General features: G+C 38.6%; 1 protein-coding gene across 1 annotated transcript in view; it reads right to left on the bottom strand.

Annotated features, from left to right (window-relative positions):
- Nucleotides 1-18,340, bottom strand: part of Plxdc2 (plexin domain containing 2) — a 468,383-nt gene that overhangs the window by 11,230 nt on the left and 438,813 nt on the right. Inside the window, exon 13 of the mRNA XM_008855025.3 lies at nt 12,340-12,500. Coding sequence (XP_008853247.1) covers nt 12,340-12,500 — 161 coding nt within the window. The remainder of the gene's footprint in view (nt 1-12,339; nt 12,501-18,340) is intronic.

Genomic DNA, 18,340 nt, shown 5'->3' with positions numbered 1-18,340 from the left:
TCCTTCCTTCCTTCCTTCCTTCCTTCCTTCCTTCCTTCCTTCCTTCCTTTTTCCACTTAAGTCAGTCCCCTCTTCTGGTGCAAATGTTAGTGCATTGGGGTTTGTGCCTCAGCATGGTAATCTCTCTGTTCTTCACGGAGCTTTCCTCTTTCCTCTTGGATTTAAAATACTGGGATCTCCACATTTCTCTCCTGGCTGTCTGCGTTCAGCACTTCCCTTTCTTTGCTTGCTTTATGAAGAGCTTCCAACTCTCTTATTAGAAAATTTAATTGCCTAGTTCCCTGGATTTTGTCCTTTGACGTTATCATTGTTTGGTTCCTTTCTTTCCCATTATGCAGACCCCTTGTAATCATCAAGGTATCCTCATCCTTACCCCTAACAAGTTGTAGGAGTTTTAGACATTGTTTGATTTCTTGGAATCTCAGTCACCTATAAAACTGGGATAGAAGAATGCATCCATTTACTGCCCTACTACAAAGGTATTGGAAATGAAAAATAATTGGTTGAAAATACTTTCAGATAAAAAAATGAAAACTTAAATTCCATCTTCCTCCTTCACATGACTCTTGAATCGCCCTGTTCCATTTCTTCTATCAAGACCCAATTTCAGCACTCAGCAACCACCACACACACACACACACACACACACACACACATACACACACAGAATCTTCTCTCTTCTGAGGGTTCTCAGTTGCCACAAGTAGTTCTTTTGTGCTAAAATCAAGTAATAATTTGCTCTCAGACAGGCAATTTACTCTAAAGAAAACAAATTTGCAGTGGGTGTGGAAATAAGCCAGTTCTCTACTACACAGTGACTGGGGTGACACACAGGATAAAGCTGCTCTGGTCATAAACGGTCTAGTAAAGTCAAATGTGAGTTAGTGCTGCTTCCCTCCACAATGAGACAGACCATATTCCTCAAGAAATTGTTCTCATAAAGTTATTTGTGTCAGAAGCACCAGTGCATCTCTAATGCTCATCAACATTGTCTTACCCTAAAGTCGTTCTTTGTGCTTTAACCCATGTTTTAAGCACACAAGTAGGAACCAACCTGGTACTAGAATTTAGGGCATCAGATCTAAGGGAGCACACTACTTCAAGGCTTAGAATGACACCTTCCAGCCAAACTAGGTAAAAATAGAGCTTCTGAAATAATCACCATATTTTGACATATTTTTAATTTGTATAGATTTGAATGAAATTAATATGCTAACACATTGTTTTACCTTTTTAAGGGTTTATGTTAAGTGCTCTTTATAACAAATGTAAGTAAATTAGATTTTAAAGTAAATTAAAAATTCTACATGTGATACATTGTTTGACTAAAGGAGTCATTTTTTCTACGTGTACCTACTCAGTGGGTTTCCAACAGGAGCCCATGAAGTTGGAAGGAAAGTGGTGGACACAGGAGGAACCGGGGGAGGGAATGCGGGTGGAGGTGATCAACACACATGATACGCCTGTATGGAATTATCAATAGAAAAAAATGAATGGTCTATATCAACTATTAAGCTTTAAAGAAAGAGTAGTAAAAAGCAAGTATGGTGGCATGTGCCTGTAATCTCAGCACTTGGAGGCAGAGGCAGGACGTTCAGGAGTTTGAAGCCAGCATTACATATAATTGTATAATTTTGTATCTTTCTGAAGCATATACAATTCTCGAGAGAGGAAAAAAAATCAAGTTTATGGGGCCAAATGAACCTCAAATTCGTTCCAGTTGGACTACTTACATGTTTTTTCATTTTTCACACTAGACAAGGATAGCCTTCAGTGCTGACCCTGGTGCCCCCACCTTCTGAGTGCTGACCTATTTATAGGTGCGTACCACCATGCCTAGATTTTATGTTTATGTAGTGTTGGGGATCGAACATACGGTTTCATGCACGCTAGGCAAGTGTGCTACCAGTTGAGCTACATCTCTATTGACGAAGTAGACCAGAGGCCTTCTTTAATGCTCCAGGGCCTATGCTGGTGCAGTTCTCTGGCACATGGGGTAGCCCTGTATAGCTGATGGGAGCCCCATGAGCCTCCTCCTTCGCTGTAACTGTTAAACCTCCCCTTTCACTCATTTGTGGTGAGAGTTTCAACTCTTAATCCCATAAGGGGGTACAGAATGGGCCTTACTGCTTTTGATGATTTTTAAAAAATAATCTTTAATGCTCTTCCTGAAATACAAGATTTTTAAAAAAATGTTACAGTTGTGCAGTGCTAGGGGTTGAACCCTGGGTCTTGCACATACTAGTTTATGTTCTACAGTGGCGCTGCACCGCCTGTCCCTTGAGATGTATTTTCAAATGACAGTAACATACTGTGAATGATCCAGTTTGTGATTACTTCTGACTAAAATTCAATATTCTTCATTCACACTGTCTCATGCTACATCAAATTTTCTCCACACTAAATTTATGTATATTCATGATTCTAGTCTAGGTATAAGCTACCGAACCACAGTGAGATATTCCAAGGTCAACACCAAGTGATAAAATTAGGGAAAAAAAATGAGACATAAAACAGTAAAAACACCTGCCATACTAGTAAGAGAGGGCTATTATCTATAAAAGTCCTTGAACTTTAGGATTCCCTGTGATGCTGAATAATTATAACAAGTTTATTTATCTTATGAAAGAAAAGCTTGTCTTCTCTTTCTAAAACAAACATCATTTCTCCTTCAAAGTCTATGCCAAACATAACCTTGTCACAGAGTCACTGTTCAAAATCAATGTTTTAATACATGATTAGATTTTTCATTTATTCAAAATCCATCTCATTTGTATTAATTTTAATCATAATATTGATTTAAAAATAAATACAGCAATTAGCTGAAAGTTAAGACTATAGACATAGAACTAATGGCTGATAATTTACTTGTTAACGTTGTTCTTGTTTTGAGTCTAAAGTTACATTGTTTAAGTTTTTGTAGAGTGATCAACACAAGCAAGAACCAAATAATCCATCTGCAAATTTAAAATGCCTTTTGCTAATCACTTCTAATGTAATTGCCAAAAGAACAATTATGCTATCATTTATAATAAATCCTTCTATATTTATGGCTTCTGGATTATTAATTTTTTTAAACTCAAATTTAAAATTTTAATTTTCATGCAATCAAAACATTTAAAACCCAAGCATGCATATAATGAGAATAGAAAATATTTCATATATTGGTTTTAGATGTATGCCCCAAATGTTATTCTATGTAGATGTATTGGAAAGAGGAGCTTAATAAGTGGATAAATCCATTATTACATGAAATAATTCTTATTGAAATTAAAACCCTTATATTCTAATTCCACAAATAGATTTTAAGTATTTATTTTCATAGAGAACAGTCACAAAGAAGAAATTACTAAGCATTTGGAACTGTAAATACAAAAATCTTCTCTTTAAGACATAAGAAGAAAAATATTGGAATACCCAAGGCATATGTCATAATCTTAAAAACAGTACAGTTCAAGTTTGCAAATGCTCATGGGAACTGTAACTTTGAAGGCTATCATTCATTTCTTTATGAAATACTTTTATTTATGAAGACTTTCCCTGTGGAGATGGTGTGTGTGTGTGTGTGTGTGTGTGTGTGTGTGTGTGTGTGTGTGTGTGTGTGTGTGTGTGTGTGTGTGTGTGTGTGTGTGTGTGTGTGTGTGTGTGTGTGTGTGTTCTATCTAGTTTAATGGTTTTACCTACCATTGAAAATAATCATCTAGGAAATAGTAATGAAGAAGGAATTTAGTAGAGAGCTCAGTGAAGTATGAATATTTGATTCAAGATCTTTAATAATGCTTTCCAATGAAGTGAAGCAAATATTTCATTAAATTAGAAACACAATTTTAGATTTTGGAATTTCAATGAGAATATATGAGCCATCAGAGTAAATGAAAGATGACATCTGTTGAATAAATCTTATTTTGATGACTACATGTGAAGAGCACTCACCACAAATCTGAACTCATGTTGGAAAATATCTAGTGATGCACATGAAAAGAATCCTGTCATCTTAAAAAGTGAGGAAAGACAAGTCGGACATCCAAGCAGCACCTCTGTTTTTAATCTCTTTTGCATTTATTTTTGTGTGCTTCTGTGCGTGCATGCATACATGCGTATGGACATGGTAGGATATGTGTGTGTTGGGGGGAGGTCCAGAGGGCAACTTGGGGGAGTTGATGCTCTTCTTCTATCATGTGGGCTCTAGGGGTTGAACTCAGGTCATTCAGTTTTGCAGCAGGTACCTTTACCTACTGGACCATCTCTGCAGCCCTCTCTGTTTACGTAACCCATTTTCATCAATTTTCCCTGCAAAGCTGTCACCTGATGACTGCTTCTTTAATGAGGCCATAAAGTAATTTCAGTTAGGTTTTGCCTTATCTGTGCTTACTTGAAGGAGCTCATCAGAGGTGAAGATCAATTTTTGCCTTCTCTAAGTACAGAAATAAGAAGTATTTTATTTCAATGAATCATTTTTTTCACCTTGAGTTTTCTTGAAGACTGAACAACTAAGACTAAGAAATACCTCATGGGCAAAATTCAGTTATAAAATATGTGTAACTCATCAAAAGAATCTTCTTTTGCAGCAGACAGAGACTATCACAGAGTTCCACAACTGTTCACATACCCAACCTTGACACATTTATAACGGAACCTCTACACCTAAGGCTCATGGGACAGAGTGGAACAAGTGGTAGAGAGAATACTAAAGCATCTCTCAACTGTCATCAATGAGGCTCCCTCATGCAAACAGAGGGCAATGAACACAAAAGGCCACAACTGGCCAAAGGGTAGAGAATAAGAGTTTGCAGAGTGTGGGTCCTTGGACAGGATTCCTATATTAAACTCCACCCACCCGGGGCTTGGGGACCACTGTGGAAGAGAGGGTGGGAGATTGTAAGAGCCAGGGGAGGAGGCACACGACCATATGCAAACAGAGTCTTATAGGCTCCTGACATCTTGGTGACAGCCTGTACAAGACCTATGCAAACTCAAGTGGGCAAAATCCAGCATAGGATTGGGGAAATGGGCAGCAAGTCCCAACCATAGCTGAAGAACTATGGGCAGCTGATTACACCTGGGTGAGGGAGAGCTGATATTCTTTAAGGGAGTGACTTTAGATAGCTGGCTAGACCCCACTGGATGAACTTGCACCGAGGGATGCCTGGGTACACTATGTTGACTCCATAGGCCTTAATATAAATGATCAAATGCATGAAATCAGGTGGGGGTGCTATAGAAGGGTACAGATGGGGGAGAGAGTATAAATATGATTAAGATGTTTTGTATGAAATTCACAAAAATTCAATAAAATACTTTAAGGAAAATAAAACACACAAAACCCAAAAAGTGCAACTTCAAGATAAAATAAGATTTGTGGTTCTTTGCAATGATTTCTCCATTTAGCTTATAGGTTAGCTGGTGGTCATGTCTTCCTGCCTCCCACATGTTATTCTTCCAGCTGCTACAGAGCGAGATGGAAAACTCAGTCAACATGTTTTCCTCTGAAGCAGCAGCATCTGAGTCCTTGCCTGGCATCTTTCTCTGGCTTCCTTCATGGTGGTACTGTGGACTGCCAGGAAAAGTTGAGGGCTACAGCTTCCCATGTTCTTTTATACTTTCCATGAGCCCTTGTTACAAATATTCCTTGGGATAAGCAGCACACTGAGTGTCCAGGGACTCAAAGGACACTGGCTACGGTGATGCTTAGCACAGCAGGATGAGGAGTCACAACCCGCTGACACAGCCTGAGCTGTGGCTCCACCATCCTGAGTCATTTTTACCTTCCATTGAGTCTGACAGAGGAGTAGAGTCCAAACAGAGGACTGTTCACTTGGGTTTTAGGAACTGAGGCTTCTTCTGGTTTCATTTATCTGGATTTTACAGGAACTACCTCTATGCAGTTGGCAAACCAAAGAAAAGCTAGAAAAGTGCTACAAATTGCCCTCTGTGATGTCAACATTGGAGGCAGCTCATTTTAGTTTTTTTGACCTCACCATATGTGCCAATATTGTAGGGGATAATGCAAAGTCCTTGAAGGTTTTTAATATTAAAGCACAACTCTTTAGGAAATGTACCTGAGGCAAATACTTGGGGGAATACCTATATTTTATTTTAGGAAAGTTACAGTACCTGGCTGTTCCATGCACGCTAAGGTTTCTTTATGCATCAATATCCTATGATTTTGCTGATAGAAAATACTGGACATTTCCATGAAAGACAGATATTTTGGGTCTCCAGAAATAATAAAAAGTTTAAAGCATGATATAAACATTTAGACTTTAAGTTTATTGTGAAAATAATTTTGCAACTTCTAAATCAAACTAGTATGTGCAACTTCAGAGTGGTGGGGTTCTTCCTTTCCATTTAGGGAAGTTAACTGTTCAGGAGCACAATATTTTTATTTATATGTTTTACTTAATGTTACTTGGTCTTATAAACATATGCCAACAGGTCTGTGAAAAATTCTAATGACAAAATGATGATGGTGGTGATGGTGGTGGTGGTGATGATGATGGTGGTGATAATTCCACTTCTTATAAATTCTAAACTGAGACATAAAGACTGTGACAAGCTCTTTGTGTGTGTATGTTGTTTGTGTGTAGGCAGGTGCATATGTACATGTGTATACACGTGTGTAGAGGGCAAAGTACAGCATCAGACGTTATACGTCAGATGCTGGCCACCTATATTTTGAGTCAGCATCTCTTACAATAAACTTTTATATGCATGATTATTTGGTTAATAAAATCTTACTACTCAAATATAGTAAAATATAAAACTAATTATTCAATGTGAAATCAATATCTAATTTAAGATATGCTTAGTACTACTCTGCTCACTGGACTGGAAGCTCCAAGAGGCAAGGACCACTTTGTCTGTTCTGTTTAGGGCTGCCACAGAGCAGAAGTTCGGCAAATAGTAAATAAATGGGTTGAGAAGTAGCCAACATATCAGTAGCTTGTGTCAGCCTTCTGCCTCTTTAAGTTTCTAATCTTTTCCTTTCCTTTTTTTCAAAATTAGTTGGCTTCTATCTTGTATTTCTTTTGAATCCTCCTTTCCATCCAAGATTATTTCCCGTAAACTAGTATATTCCAGTAGAAATGCAGGGTAAGCCACAGAAATAATGTTAAAACTGTCCAGTAGACATGGTCAGAAGTGTAAATAAGAGAAATGCACATTTTCAGAGTCTCCCCATGTAGTCCATAGTGGCCCTGACGTTTCAAGCCTACCTCATGTAGACTAAAATGCTCAAGATACTATCATTTCAACTTGTAATTGTGAAAGTTGTCAATGAGACATTTTAATAAATTTTTTCTTTTTTTAAAGAAACATCAAAATCCCAAGTAATCCATACTTCAAGTGCTTCATTAGCACCTATATCCACTGGGTACCATATTCCTGGCACTCCTTTAGACACTGTTTGTTCTCCAACCTTCAGAGGAGGAACTGTAACACCCACCCAATGCCTTGCACCATGCCAATCCCTTCCTGAAACAGGAGTGGCATTGTTCCTAAAGCCTTGGGAATTTTCCTTCCTTGGCATGTTTACGTCGCCCCTTTGTTCTGACTGCTTTCTGAGCTATCTGCAGCATCATCGGTGACTTGAGATACTCTCAGGTTTTCCTTTCCCATTGTAAACAAAGTTTTGAGTATTTGGGACTGGAGAGATGGCTCAGTGGTTGAGAGTGCTTGCTGCTCTTCTGGAAGACCTGAGTGTGGTTCCCATCACACACTCTGAGCAGCTTATATCTGACTGTAACTCCAGCTCTAGAGAATCTGACACTGCCTTCTGTCTTCCACAGGCACCTGCACACACATGTGCACACATATGCATATACACATGTCACATATACATAAAACTCCAATATTTTACTCATAGTATCTATTTTTCAGGATTTTGATAATATTTGTCTTGGGTTCTTATTCGCTTTTCTTCATATGCACATAGAACAATCAAACCCACACAGGCGTCCAAATATGAGGCAATGTTTAATTGTACAAAGAAAATTCAAGAGAGTGTTCAAAACCTATTCTGTTCTAAGGTTGTTCATTTAAATTTAAATTGTTTTGTTTCAAGTCTAATTAGGAATATTTTCCTTAGGATGGATGTGGATGTAGCCTGGCACATGTAATTCTCAGAACCATAAAAATATGTTCATGGAAATGTCTATTTTATGAATATCATCATAAAATAATCTTTACCTGCGATGAAATTTTATTTTACGTATTTTGCCTGAAGACTTTGAAAAGTGATGCACCCACCTGGGACTCAGGGACCATCATGGAAGAGGGGGCAGAAAGTTTGTAAGAGCCAGGGTGGAGGTGCAAGACCATTTGGGAACAGAGTCCTACAAGCTCCTGGAACCCTGCTCCTATAGCAATGATGTCAGCATATACAAGTCCCATGCAAAATCAGGCAGACAAAAACCCAGCATATAACTGGGGAAATGAACAGCAGATGCCAATCTTAGTTGGAGAAATATTGGCAACTGATTACCACAAGGTGAGAAAGAGCTGACCCTCCTAAAACAAGAGATGCTAGATAGTCTGACTAGACCTCAGTGGATGGACTTGCACTGGGTAACGTCTGGACACATTGACTTGACACAGTGGGCCTTAACACAGATGACAGAGTATATGGGGGTTCCAGTGGGGGGGGCTATGGGAGGATGGAGGTTTAAAGATGGTAAATATTGTTTGAGATATTCTGTATGATATATACAAAAATTCAATAAAAAATTTAAAAAAATCATTGAACCTACAATCATTAATATGATATATTCATGTCTGTGATGGAGATCATCCTAGCACACCATAAAGCCTTTATGAGGTTAAATGAGGTAATAAGTAGAAATTATTTTCTTCACCATGAATGTTCACATTAAAAGCCCATTTGTAAAAGGAAGAAATGAGAAATATGCATTTGGGAAGACGTTGTCCAGGAGATGGGCTGTATGAGTTCTCGTGTATTTGCACAGGCAGTCACTGAATTCCATCACAATGTATGCTTTGTCTAATATAGGAAATAAGTCATATGGCTATTTGTTGAAGTTGAGATTTTACTATAAAAGACATGCAGTAAAGATTGGGTGACATTTTTACATCATTGAACTTTAGATAAATTAGTGAAAATTAGATCTATGTCAGAATCTCAGACAAGGATGTGTCACAATTTAATTAGTAATATGCAATTCATCTTACAGTTGATCGACTGTGTGGTTGACTGAACAATCATCCCTAACGATGTCTTTGTCATGACCTGTGAAACCTATCAGTCAATGATGAGGTCATGAGTTAGTCAAGTGGGTCCAGTGAAACCACTGGAGCCATATAAGGAAGCAGAAGGGTCAGAGTGAGCTGTTGAAGATGTTATGGTACAAACAGACTGTGAAATGATGCAAGGAGAGACCAGGCGTCAAGGAGCACAGATATCCTCCATGTTTAAGAATTCCAGAGGAAAATTAAACTATTAAGTGATTATTTCTGCATCCCAGAACTACAGATGACTTTCCATTTTGACACTGTCCCAATTTTCTATAAGTAGCATTATCTTCACAGTGGAAAAGCACATTAATTTATTTAAGAAGCAGACATCATTATAACACTCTGTGATGCAATGTGAACAACAGTGCTGTGTTTAATCCCCTTTTTAATCAATCATTAAATATTTTCAGAATCATAGGTCTGCATGTCCCAAGTAGTGTGGTCATCCTAGATCTCAGTTTGGTATTGAAAGCACTGGTTGGTTTTAATAACGCTCCAGTTATGATCATCCCTTGGCCAGCTCTGGTGAGCTGTATGACCAGGGCAGGGTGCTTTTGGAGGTAATGATTTAAGCAGATTCTGGCCATCATGTCAAGAGAATGGAAAACAAGAGTGAAACAGGAAGGAAAGCTGCAGAACGATTCTGCTTCCGTCATATGTGGGAGAAGGAGTTAGTCTTAGAACTATGTTTGGTTGACCTTGGAAAAGTCATTCCAGTCCTTGAGCCTCAGTCTTGCTCTGTGTGATGAGGGCATAGCCCTCATATTTCGTAAATACATGTGTATATGAATGTATTCTATGCACAGTTAAGCTTATTGGGTCTGGTTAAGTAGTGAGACCGATCAAAAAAAAGTAAACGCAGGCTGGAGTGATGGCTCAGTAGTTAAGAGCACTGGCCGCTCTTGAAGAGGACGTGGTGACGAGGACATGGTGGTGGTGGTGGTGGGGATTCAGCTCCTAGCACCCATGTGACAGTTAACAACCATAACTTCAGTTTCAGGGGATTCAGCATCTTGTTCTGGTCTCTACAGGGATTGACGCATGTGTTGTACTTAAATGAAGACAAAACATTCATACACATAAAATAAAAATAAATGTTTTTTAAAAGGCAATGCAAAAAGGAAGGCTATGCCTGGATTTGTAGTCTCATTTTCACTCCTACAGGGCTTGCTATGAACTGGCTTTAACCAAGTCCGTGGCACTGTGCAACGTGCTGCATCTTACGTCAGCATCAACTATCTCACACTAGCCTATTTTTCACAATGTCAGAAAATAAACTGTGGAATGTACTGAAAGGTTTAAGCTCACGATGGCTTACACCAGCAGCACCTTGATGCCAGCCAATGAGCCTAGAGACTTGCCACCTAACTGCTCTTGAAGGAATACATTCATAGCCTTGGACACAGGGTCCACATTTTTCAAGGAAAATCAAGCACATTAACAAAATATGACCGCTTTCCAACTAAATGCAAGGCCTGCTATGTTGCCAATAACCATAAGGTTAAGTAAGGATCCGTTTCTGGATTCTGTCCTTTATGAAATTTTACTCTAAGTCTGAAATGTTCTGAGATATTTACTAAGTATTTTTTTTCCAGGAAATGTTGATAACATGCCTATTCTTCGAAGCAAACTAGGGTTACTTAATGCAGATTTTAAAGAGTTTATGGGCCTTATAGGGTAGAATAATCACACACAGATTTAGTGCTAATGCAAACCAGAAAGACAAATGTCAGAGAGAGACATGGGTGAAAGAAATATGAAGCCCACGTGCTCAGGCAGTAGGTGGCCTTGGAGAGCATGTGGGTACATGACACTGAAGGCTGCCAGACACCTGAATTCAAGACGTGAGGTGGAAGAAGAGAGTCTTCTTGGTGGAGGAAATAGGAGAAGTTTTGCAAGTGGAGGTGTACAGTATTCATGGTGTATGTAGAGGAGCTAAGGCTGAAATGTAATAGTAATTGCAACTCCAGGCTGGGGAGCCATGGCATAAAGATGGAAATAATAAAGTCTGGATTGCAAGGCTGTGAATAGCCACATAAGGAGACCATACTTCATTCCATACATGAAAGAACACCATGGAGGATTTTGAAGCAACTATCTAATTGATCCACACTCACCCGCCCCTCTCATAGGGTCAATGGTCATTCTCACCTTGTCGTTTCAAAGACATTATACTTTCTCACTCAATAAGTGAACAAGATTCCAAATGGCTTCTCCACACACTGTGCAATGACACGGACTTTAACTCTTAAATATCTGAAAGTCTGTGAAGGAAGATTTCCTTTCTTCCTCTAGGATTTCTAGTTTGGGCTGGTGTTGGAAAAGGAATGGACCCATTATGTGTTATAATGGGAGCTTTTTAGGGGCAAAAGGGACTTGGGTGCACTGACCATATCCAATGGTCTCTAGGATCCACTGTCCCCGCCTTCTATACCATCATGTTTGGCTGTGGCCCTGACACAAAGTCTGTGTTCCTTCTGCCTCTTTGCTCCTTGTATTGGTTCTAAATCTACATTCTGTATATAACAAAACAGCATCAAATCAACCTTACTATATGCATATGAGTGTGCATCTATAATATATACATTTTGCTCAAAATGCTAATAGCACCTACTCTCATGTTTTTATAACTCATGTTTTCATAACTCATTTTGCAGTGAAAGTGCTATTTCCACAGCATTTTGACAGCAGACGCACCACATTGCATCTCATACACAGTCAATTTGCAAAGAGTAGTTATTTATCAATTAAGTCAAGCTTTTCAGCACCCAGGATAGACGGGTTTTCCTCCTAGGTCTACGAGAACAGCTGGTGGACATATTTGGTATTAGGACAGAAAAGTGTGGTTTTTATTTTCCTTTAGTTCAGTAAAAGGCAAGATGGCTTGTTTGCTTAAGAGCTTCAGAGATAAGGGATCTGACCTCATCATCTGAAAGTAATCTATCAGTGTGTATGTGTGTATGCAATGTGTGTGAGATCAGCCAGCTTGACACTGATGAATCACGTGCTAAATATCAGATCCAGGTGTTTGCACATGTGCCCACAGCCTGTCCACCAGCGGGACTTTCATGGGCTGGATGCCGCACTCACCTCAATGAAGAAGATGCTGGCTGCTGATGTGGGATGGTGGTACATATAGACTGTCACCAGAATGGCAGCTGCTATAATGAGGAGCAGGATGAGGATTCCAACGATGAGGCCGGCGTGGAGCGTTCCGCCTTTCTTCTCTGCCGCGCTGTCATCTGTGGAGGCTGAAAGGCGATTACAGATGTCAGGTTCTTCCTAAGCAAAGCTTTAAACTTCAGATTTTCATTTGTGGGAAATTTGTGTTTTTAATCAAGGTACATCAAATCTTTATTACTTCTTGATCTTTTTTTTTCTTTTTGTCTAAAAGACACATGTTTGAAGTTATTTGAGCAATGAAAATCCAAACTGTTAATGCCTCAAAATTAATTTAATATGTTTTTATGGTGCTGGGAACTAAACCCAGGGCTTTGCGCATGCTAGACAAGAACCCTAGTATAAACCCCTGTAATAGTGTTTCAATTTCTAGATCAACAAACAAAGCTACTAGTTTTTTGTGTACGTGTAGGTATGTGTTTGTGGTGTGTGTGTGTGTGTGTGTGTGTGTGTGTGTGTGTGTGTGCCTGCCTGTATGTGTGTGGGTGTGCGCGAATATGTCTGCATGTGGGTGTGGAGGCCAAGTCAATGTTGAGTGTCCTTTTTAATTGCTCCTGACCTTATTTTTAGAGACAGGGTTTCCCACTATAACCAGAGCTCACTGATTTGACTAGACTGGTTGGCCAGCAAACCTCAGAGATCTTCCTGTCTGTCTCCCCAATGCCATGTCCAGCTTTTTGCATGAGTGATGGGGATTTGAACTCATGTCTTTGTATTTGCACACCAAACACTTGAAAGACTGAGCCATTTCCTTCCCCCTTTATCAAGACTAATATAGCTTTTAATCTGAAAAGCACTATGAGAAAATCTCAGGCTGTTTAACTATACAATAAGTTTAGCTTTCTTTTTTTTTAAACATTAAATGGACATTGTTACTTACCAAAAAATGAACTACATTTGAAAATCTTGCTCATATTCTGTGTGGAATTTTGCATGAAGGAGTATTGCCTTTGTGGGAGGAGATGAACAACTCAGGCATTTTCAGTTTATACATGAGCTCAAAGCACAATTTTCGAAATCTGTTTTAAGCTGAAAATCTCTTTAGAAGTCTAACGGATGGTTGCTAAATGACCCTCAAATAATTTTATCACTTTCTAAAGGGAAAACTGCAGCACATAAGATCCCACTGTTCCATAGGCTGGTATGGTTTTCTCTAACTTTTACTGAGGTGCATGCCACTATAAAACAAGTTTTTTGAGTTAGAAAAAGGAGAAATTTAATTTCAGAAGTAATTACCCAACCCAAAGTCAATCAACCAGATAAAACTAATCTCTGAAGTGTTCTATGATTCAGCAATCTTTGATGACTGTTCAGGCATTTAGAAATATTCCTACATTATGTGTGGCAGGTACCTTAGTGCACAATATACCTGGTATTTTTGAATCATTAAACAATTCCTCAAGAGTAATAGAAGCTCTAGTGGCTTTCAGTCTTTAGTAACATTTTATCTCTTTGTTGATTTTACCCTTTGTTTACATGCTTTAAACAAGTTTTCTGCTAAACTTCACTTACCAAACCCAGTTTATTTATTTTTGTTTTTGTTAGTAAAATATGGACATGGTTTCATATCAGAATGAGTAGTATATGTGAACTTAGAGAATTCTGGATAAAGCAAAAAATGCTACCCAGTTCTTTGTAACCTCCCTTTAATCTACTTCCTTCCTCCCTTCCTCCCTTCCTCCCTTCCTTCTTTCCTTCTTCACTGGTGGGAACCAAAGCCAGAGTTTCATTCCAGCTCTCCCTTAATTTGTTCACTGCCATTGTTTGTACGTTGCCTGAGCTCTTTGATTTTCAATAATCCTTCCCTAAGCCCCAAGGCTTAGGGAAACCTGGTACTTTCAAATAAATTTTTTTAAAAAACCTGGTACTTTCAAATAAATAAAAATTAACTAAAAATACAGTTCAAAAATTAGTCTTTGAGAAAGGGAGCAGAGGTTAAGTCTGTCTTGTGTCTTCTGTGGTTTATGTTGATGTCTGCCATCAGAAACACTTGCTCATGTTTGGCGGACACGTAGGATGTTGCTTGAGAGCAGAAGAAAGTGAAGGGCAAATAAAGGCCACTGAAAACATGGGACAGCTTTGGGACGACTTCCCACAACAACTGAATATGGCTTTACTAAATGACTTCCTCTGTCTTGTCTTCAGTTAATCTCCACTATGGTCAGTGACGCTATCACTTCACAGAGTTCCTGGGAGAACTCAATATATACACACGACATTCTTAGGGAAGCACCTGGCATGTGTAAGCAAAGAATTAATGCTAAGCTGAATGTATTTTTATATGAATCAGAGCGAGGCAAATTATAGTGGCAGATTGATGATACCATATGTTTTTATACTTAAAATTTGTTGCTTTTAGACACTTGCCCTCATTTTAAGTGTGCATTATGACTGAGTGGTCTTATGAGCTAGACCCATTTCTAGTTTTTCCAAGGGTATGACCTACTAACTTTTATAGGAAAATAGGATTAATTTAAAATGTTATAATGGGAAAAGTTTAGCAACATATCTACTTGAGCCATAAAACTCCTTGACTGTTTCTTTGAACACTGTACATAGTTCTACCTATCTCTCCCACTAGCCTCTTGCCAGCCTTCCCTCACTCTTTGTTCTCTATCCTTCCACCCCTCGATCTCCCGGCCCCCACCCTTCCATCCTTCCATTCCTCCATCCCTCCATCCACTCCTTCTTTCTCCCCTATTTGTCTCTCACAGACTTACTGACTTATTTCTTCCTTTCTATTGATCCATCAGTCAGTCAACATCTGTTCTTTGTCTGGGGTTCAAATTCTTTTATAAATATATATTTATTATTTTTATTTTATTTTATGCATATGAGTGTATTGCCTGCATGTCCTTAAGTACACCCATGTTGCAAAATAACCAAGGAGGACAGAAGAGGCCATCAGATCCCCTGGAACTGGAGTTTTGGACAGTTGCTAGCTGCCATGTGGGTGCTGGGATTTGAACCCAGGTCTTCTGCAAGAACAGCCAGTATTAACTGCTGTGCCATCTCTCCTGTCCCTCAAACTCTTTTATACACAGCACACCAAGTTTCAGCCTCATGTGCTTTGTGTGTGCATGATAGGGAAGGGAAGGAAGAGGCATTGTGCCAACTTCAGGGTGTTACTTCTTGAGGAGACCAGAAGACAGAACTGCTGTGGGGGCATCAGGCAAGAACCTGCCGTTCCCAGGAAGATGAGAGCAAAAGATATATTTTAGTTAGAAAGCATCCCCTCAGAACTGAAATCATCTTTGAATTGCAGGACCTAAATTGTCAATCTTCAGAATATAAAACAAAACCAAATTTGCCTCTTTAGTGTGGTGAAGCTCATTCAGTCTTTTTATGAAGGCATGAATCTCTATTGCTACCACCATTTGTCAGTTAGGCTACAATGATTTAGGGTGTATAATCATCCTCTTAAAATGTACCTTTACTTTGCTCTTTTAGACATTCTGATTTCTTCTCATGTTTAATGTATCTTGTACCAAATCTAGTTTATTGCAAAGTGAAGAATTATTTCATAATATTTTGGATGATGAGGATGATAATAATAATAAAATAAGTCATCTTCATGGCTTCTCAAACACTGGTAAACTTCAGACAAATATTTACAGACCTGGGAGGGTAAAGGGGCTCTGGTGTATCAAATATAGTGTTTTCATGAAAGCAAACCATTTAAGGAAAAATGCAGCATATGTAATTCTACAGTATCACAAACCTGTGTTTGTTTCAAAGTGCTTCCCAGTCATCATCTAAATAACATGAGAAAATGGCACCTGTATTTTGGAGGACGTATTTCCGTATTTTATCTTATATATGTTTTATTTATTATTTTTATGTGTATGAGTATATTGCCTGCATGTATGGAAGTGTACCTGTGTCATGTATGCAATGCCCACTGAAGACAGAAGAGGGAGTCAGATCCCCAAGAACTGGAGTTACAGGTGGTTGTTAGCCACCATGTGGGTTCTGGGAATTGAACCCAGGTCCTCTGCAAGAGCAGCCAGTGTTTTTAACTGCTGAGACATCTTTCTAGTCCCTTGACCAATTTCTTTTTTGAAATAGGATCTCCCTGTAACCCCAGCTGGCCTCGAGCTCTCTATTTAGACCAGATTGGCTTTAATCTTACAGTGATCCACCTGCATCTCTCTCCTGAGTGCTGGTAATAAATGTATGTGCTACCATGCCTGGGCTAACCAATTTCTCCTTTAATGATTTTATAAATATTGTAGAAATTTTTATTCCAGCTGCTTTCTAAGGACTGTAGAAATTCACAGAAACAGATACTGTAATGGTATATTAAAGGCTGTTGAATTGGAACATCTGGATAGATATGATTTGATTCTAGATGATATTTTTACATAAATGGATGACTGATGATATAGATGATAGAGAGATGGTAGATAGATACAAAGATATATACATACATAGATATATACATAGATAGATAGATAGATAGATAGATAGATAGATAGATAGATGATAGATAGATAGATAGATAAAGAGAAAATGTAGGTGCTCCTCTGTTAAAAATGACTAGCATCTCAAAGGGAAAACTGAAATGCAAAAAGAAAAAGTGAGTGTTTAGTAATTCCCGTCATTGAAATTTAATTCCTTCATCTCAAGAGAAGCCTACTCAAATAAATTGATATCAATCCATCCTCAGAAAAGGCAATAAACTGAAATGTCATCTTTGTAAATATTCATTCTTGGTCTTTTAAACTGGCAGATAAAAGTGAGTCAAAGAAAGCAGTGCGCCTGCCTCAGGTGTACACTTTTGTTCAGTTTGTCAGAGTCTGCAAAGTGTTAGGGGACTATTCATGCAAAGTCACAAGGAAACCAGTCCTGAGGCCCAAAATCTTATGCTTTTCTTAGAAATATCTTAGGCTCTTTTATTTATGTCCAAAACCAAATAACTATCAACGCAACTGTTATACATCAGAGAGTTCAAATCACCAGTCTTTATTTTTACTTTAAATTGCATACTAAAGTAAGAGGAATTAAAGATAAAAGTCAGTAAGACATCATAAAATGGGATCTAAGCCAAAAATGTAGCATAGGAACGCACATTAAAAGTCTTCACAGTGAAGGCTTATTTTGTAGTTTCTTTAAGACATGATTTAAGACATAAATGGAGCATAGAAAATCAATTATATCAAAGATGACAGTCTGGTTTAATGCCCTCAGTGACCCGTACAGACCTTGTGGCTTTTCAGTAGTTTGTAGAATAAAGATCAATATTCGGACACAGAGCAGACTAAGCATTGTCACATCTGTCAAAGCAATTCGCTGTTCTTGGCTAAGTTTTAGCTACCCTAACAGTGAACACAACAGATTTATAAAAGTAGAAAACATCCAAGGCCTTGTGTGAATTAGTTCACTTGCTCGAGTCCATGCAAAGCTTATCCCTAAGTGTCATGCAATGCCACAGAGGTCAGAAGAGGGCTTTGGATTCCCCTGGAACTGGAGTTAAGGACAGTTTGTAGCCACCATGTGAGTGCTGGGAATCGAACCCAGGTCCTCTGCAGGAGCAGTCAGTGCTCTTAACCGCTAAGCCATTTCTCCAGCCCCTCTGTGACACTTTTTTTTCAGAATCTACATGTGCATGACATTGAAGGACAACCCTCTAACATGCTAACACATTACTAAAAAGATTTGTGGCTATTATCTAATCTTGCTAAATTCCTTGTCTGAAATTGTATTCACTTTACAACCAACTCTTCTTCGGGCCTAAAAGTGAAATACTTCAGGCCCAAAATTCCACACTGTACTGGTGTCCTTCAGGGGCTAGAAGGCCTGATGAACTGGGCAAGGTCTTGTACAAATTTGCTTAAAATCCATAAATCTTACACAGATGTTACCAAAATTTTCTTTCTTAAAGTTTCAGAATGAATTTAAACTAAAAATG

The sequence above is a fragment of the Nannospalax galili genome, unplaced genomic scaffold, assembly GCF_000622305.1.
Source record: "Nannospalax galili isolate Female #2095 unplaced genomic scaffold, S.galili_v1.0 scaffold487, whole genome shotgun sequence".
NCBI lineage: Eukaryota > Metazoa > Chordata > Mammalia > Rodentia > Spalacidae > Nannospalax > Nannospalax galili.
This window is presented reverse-complemented; position numbering and strand designations above follow the sequence as displayed.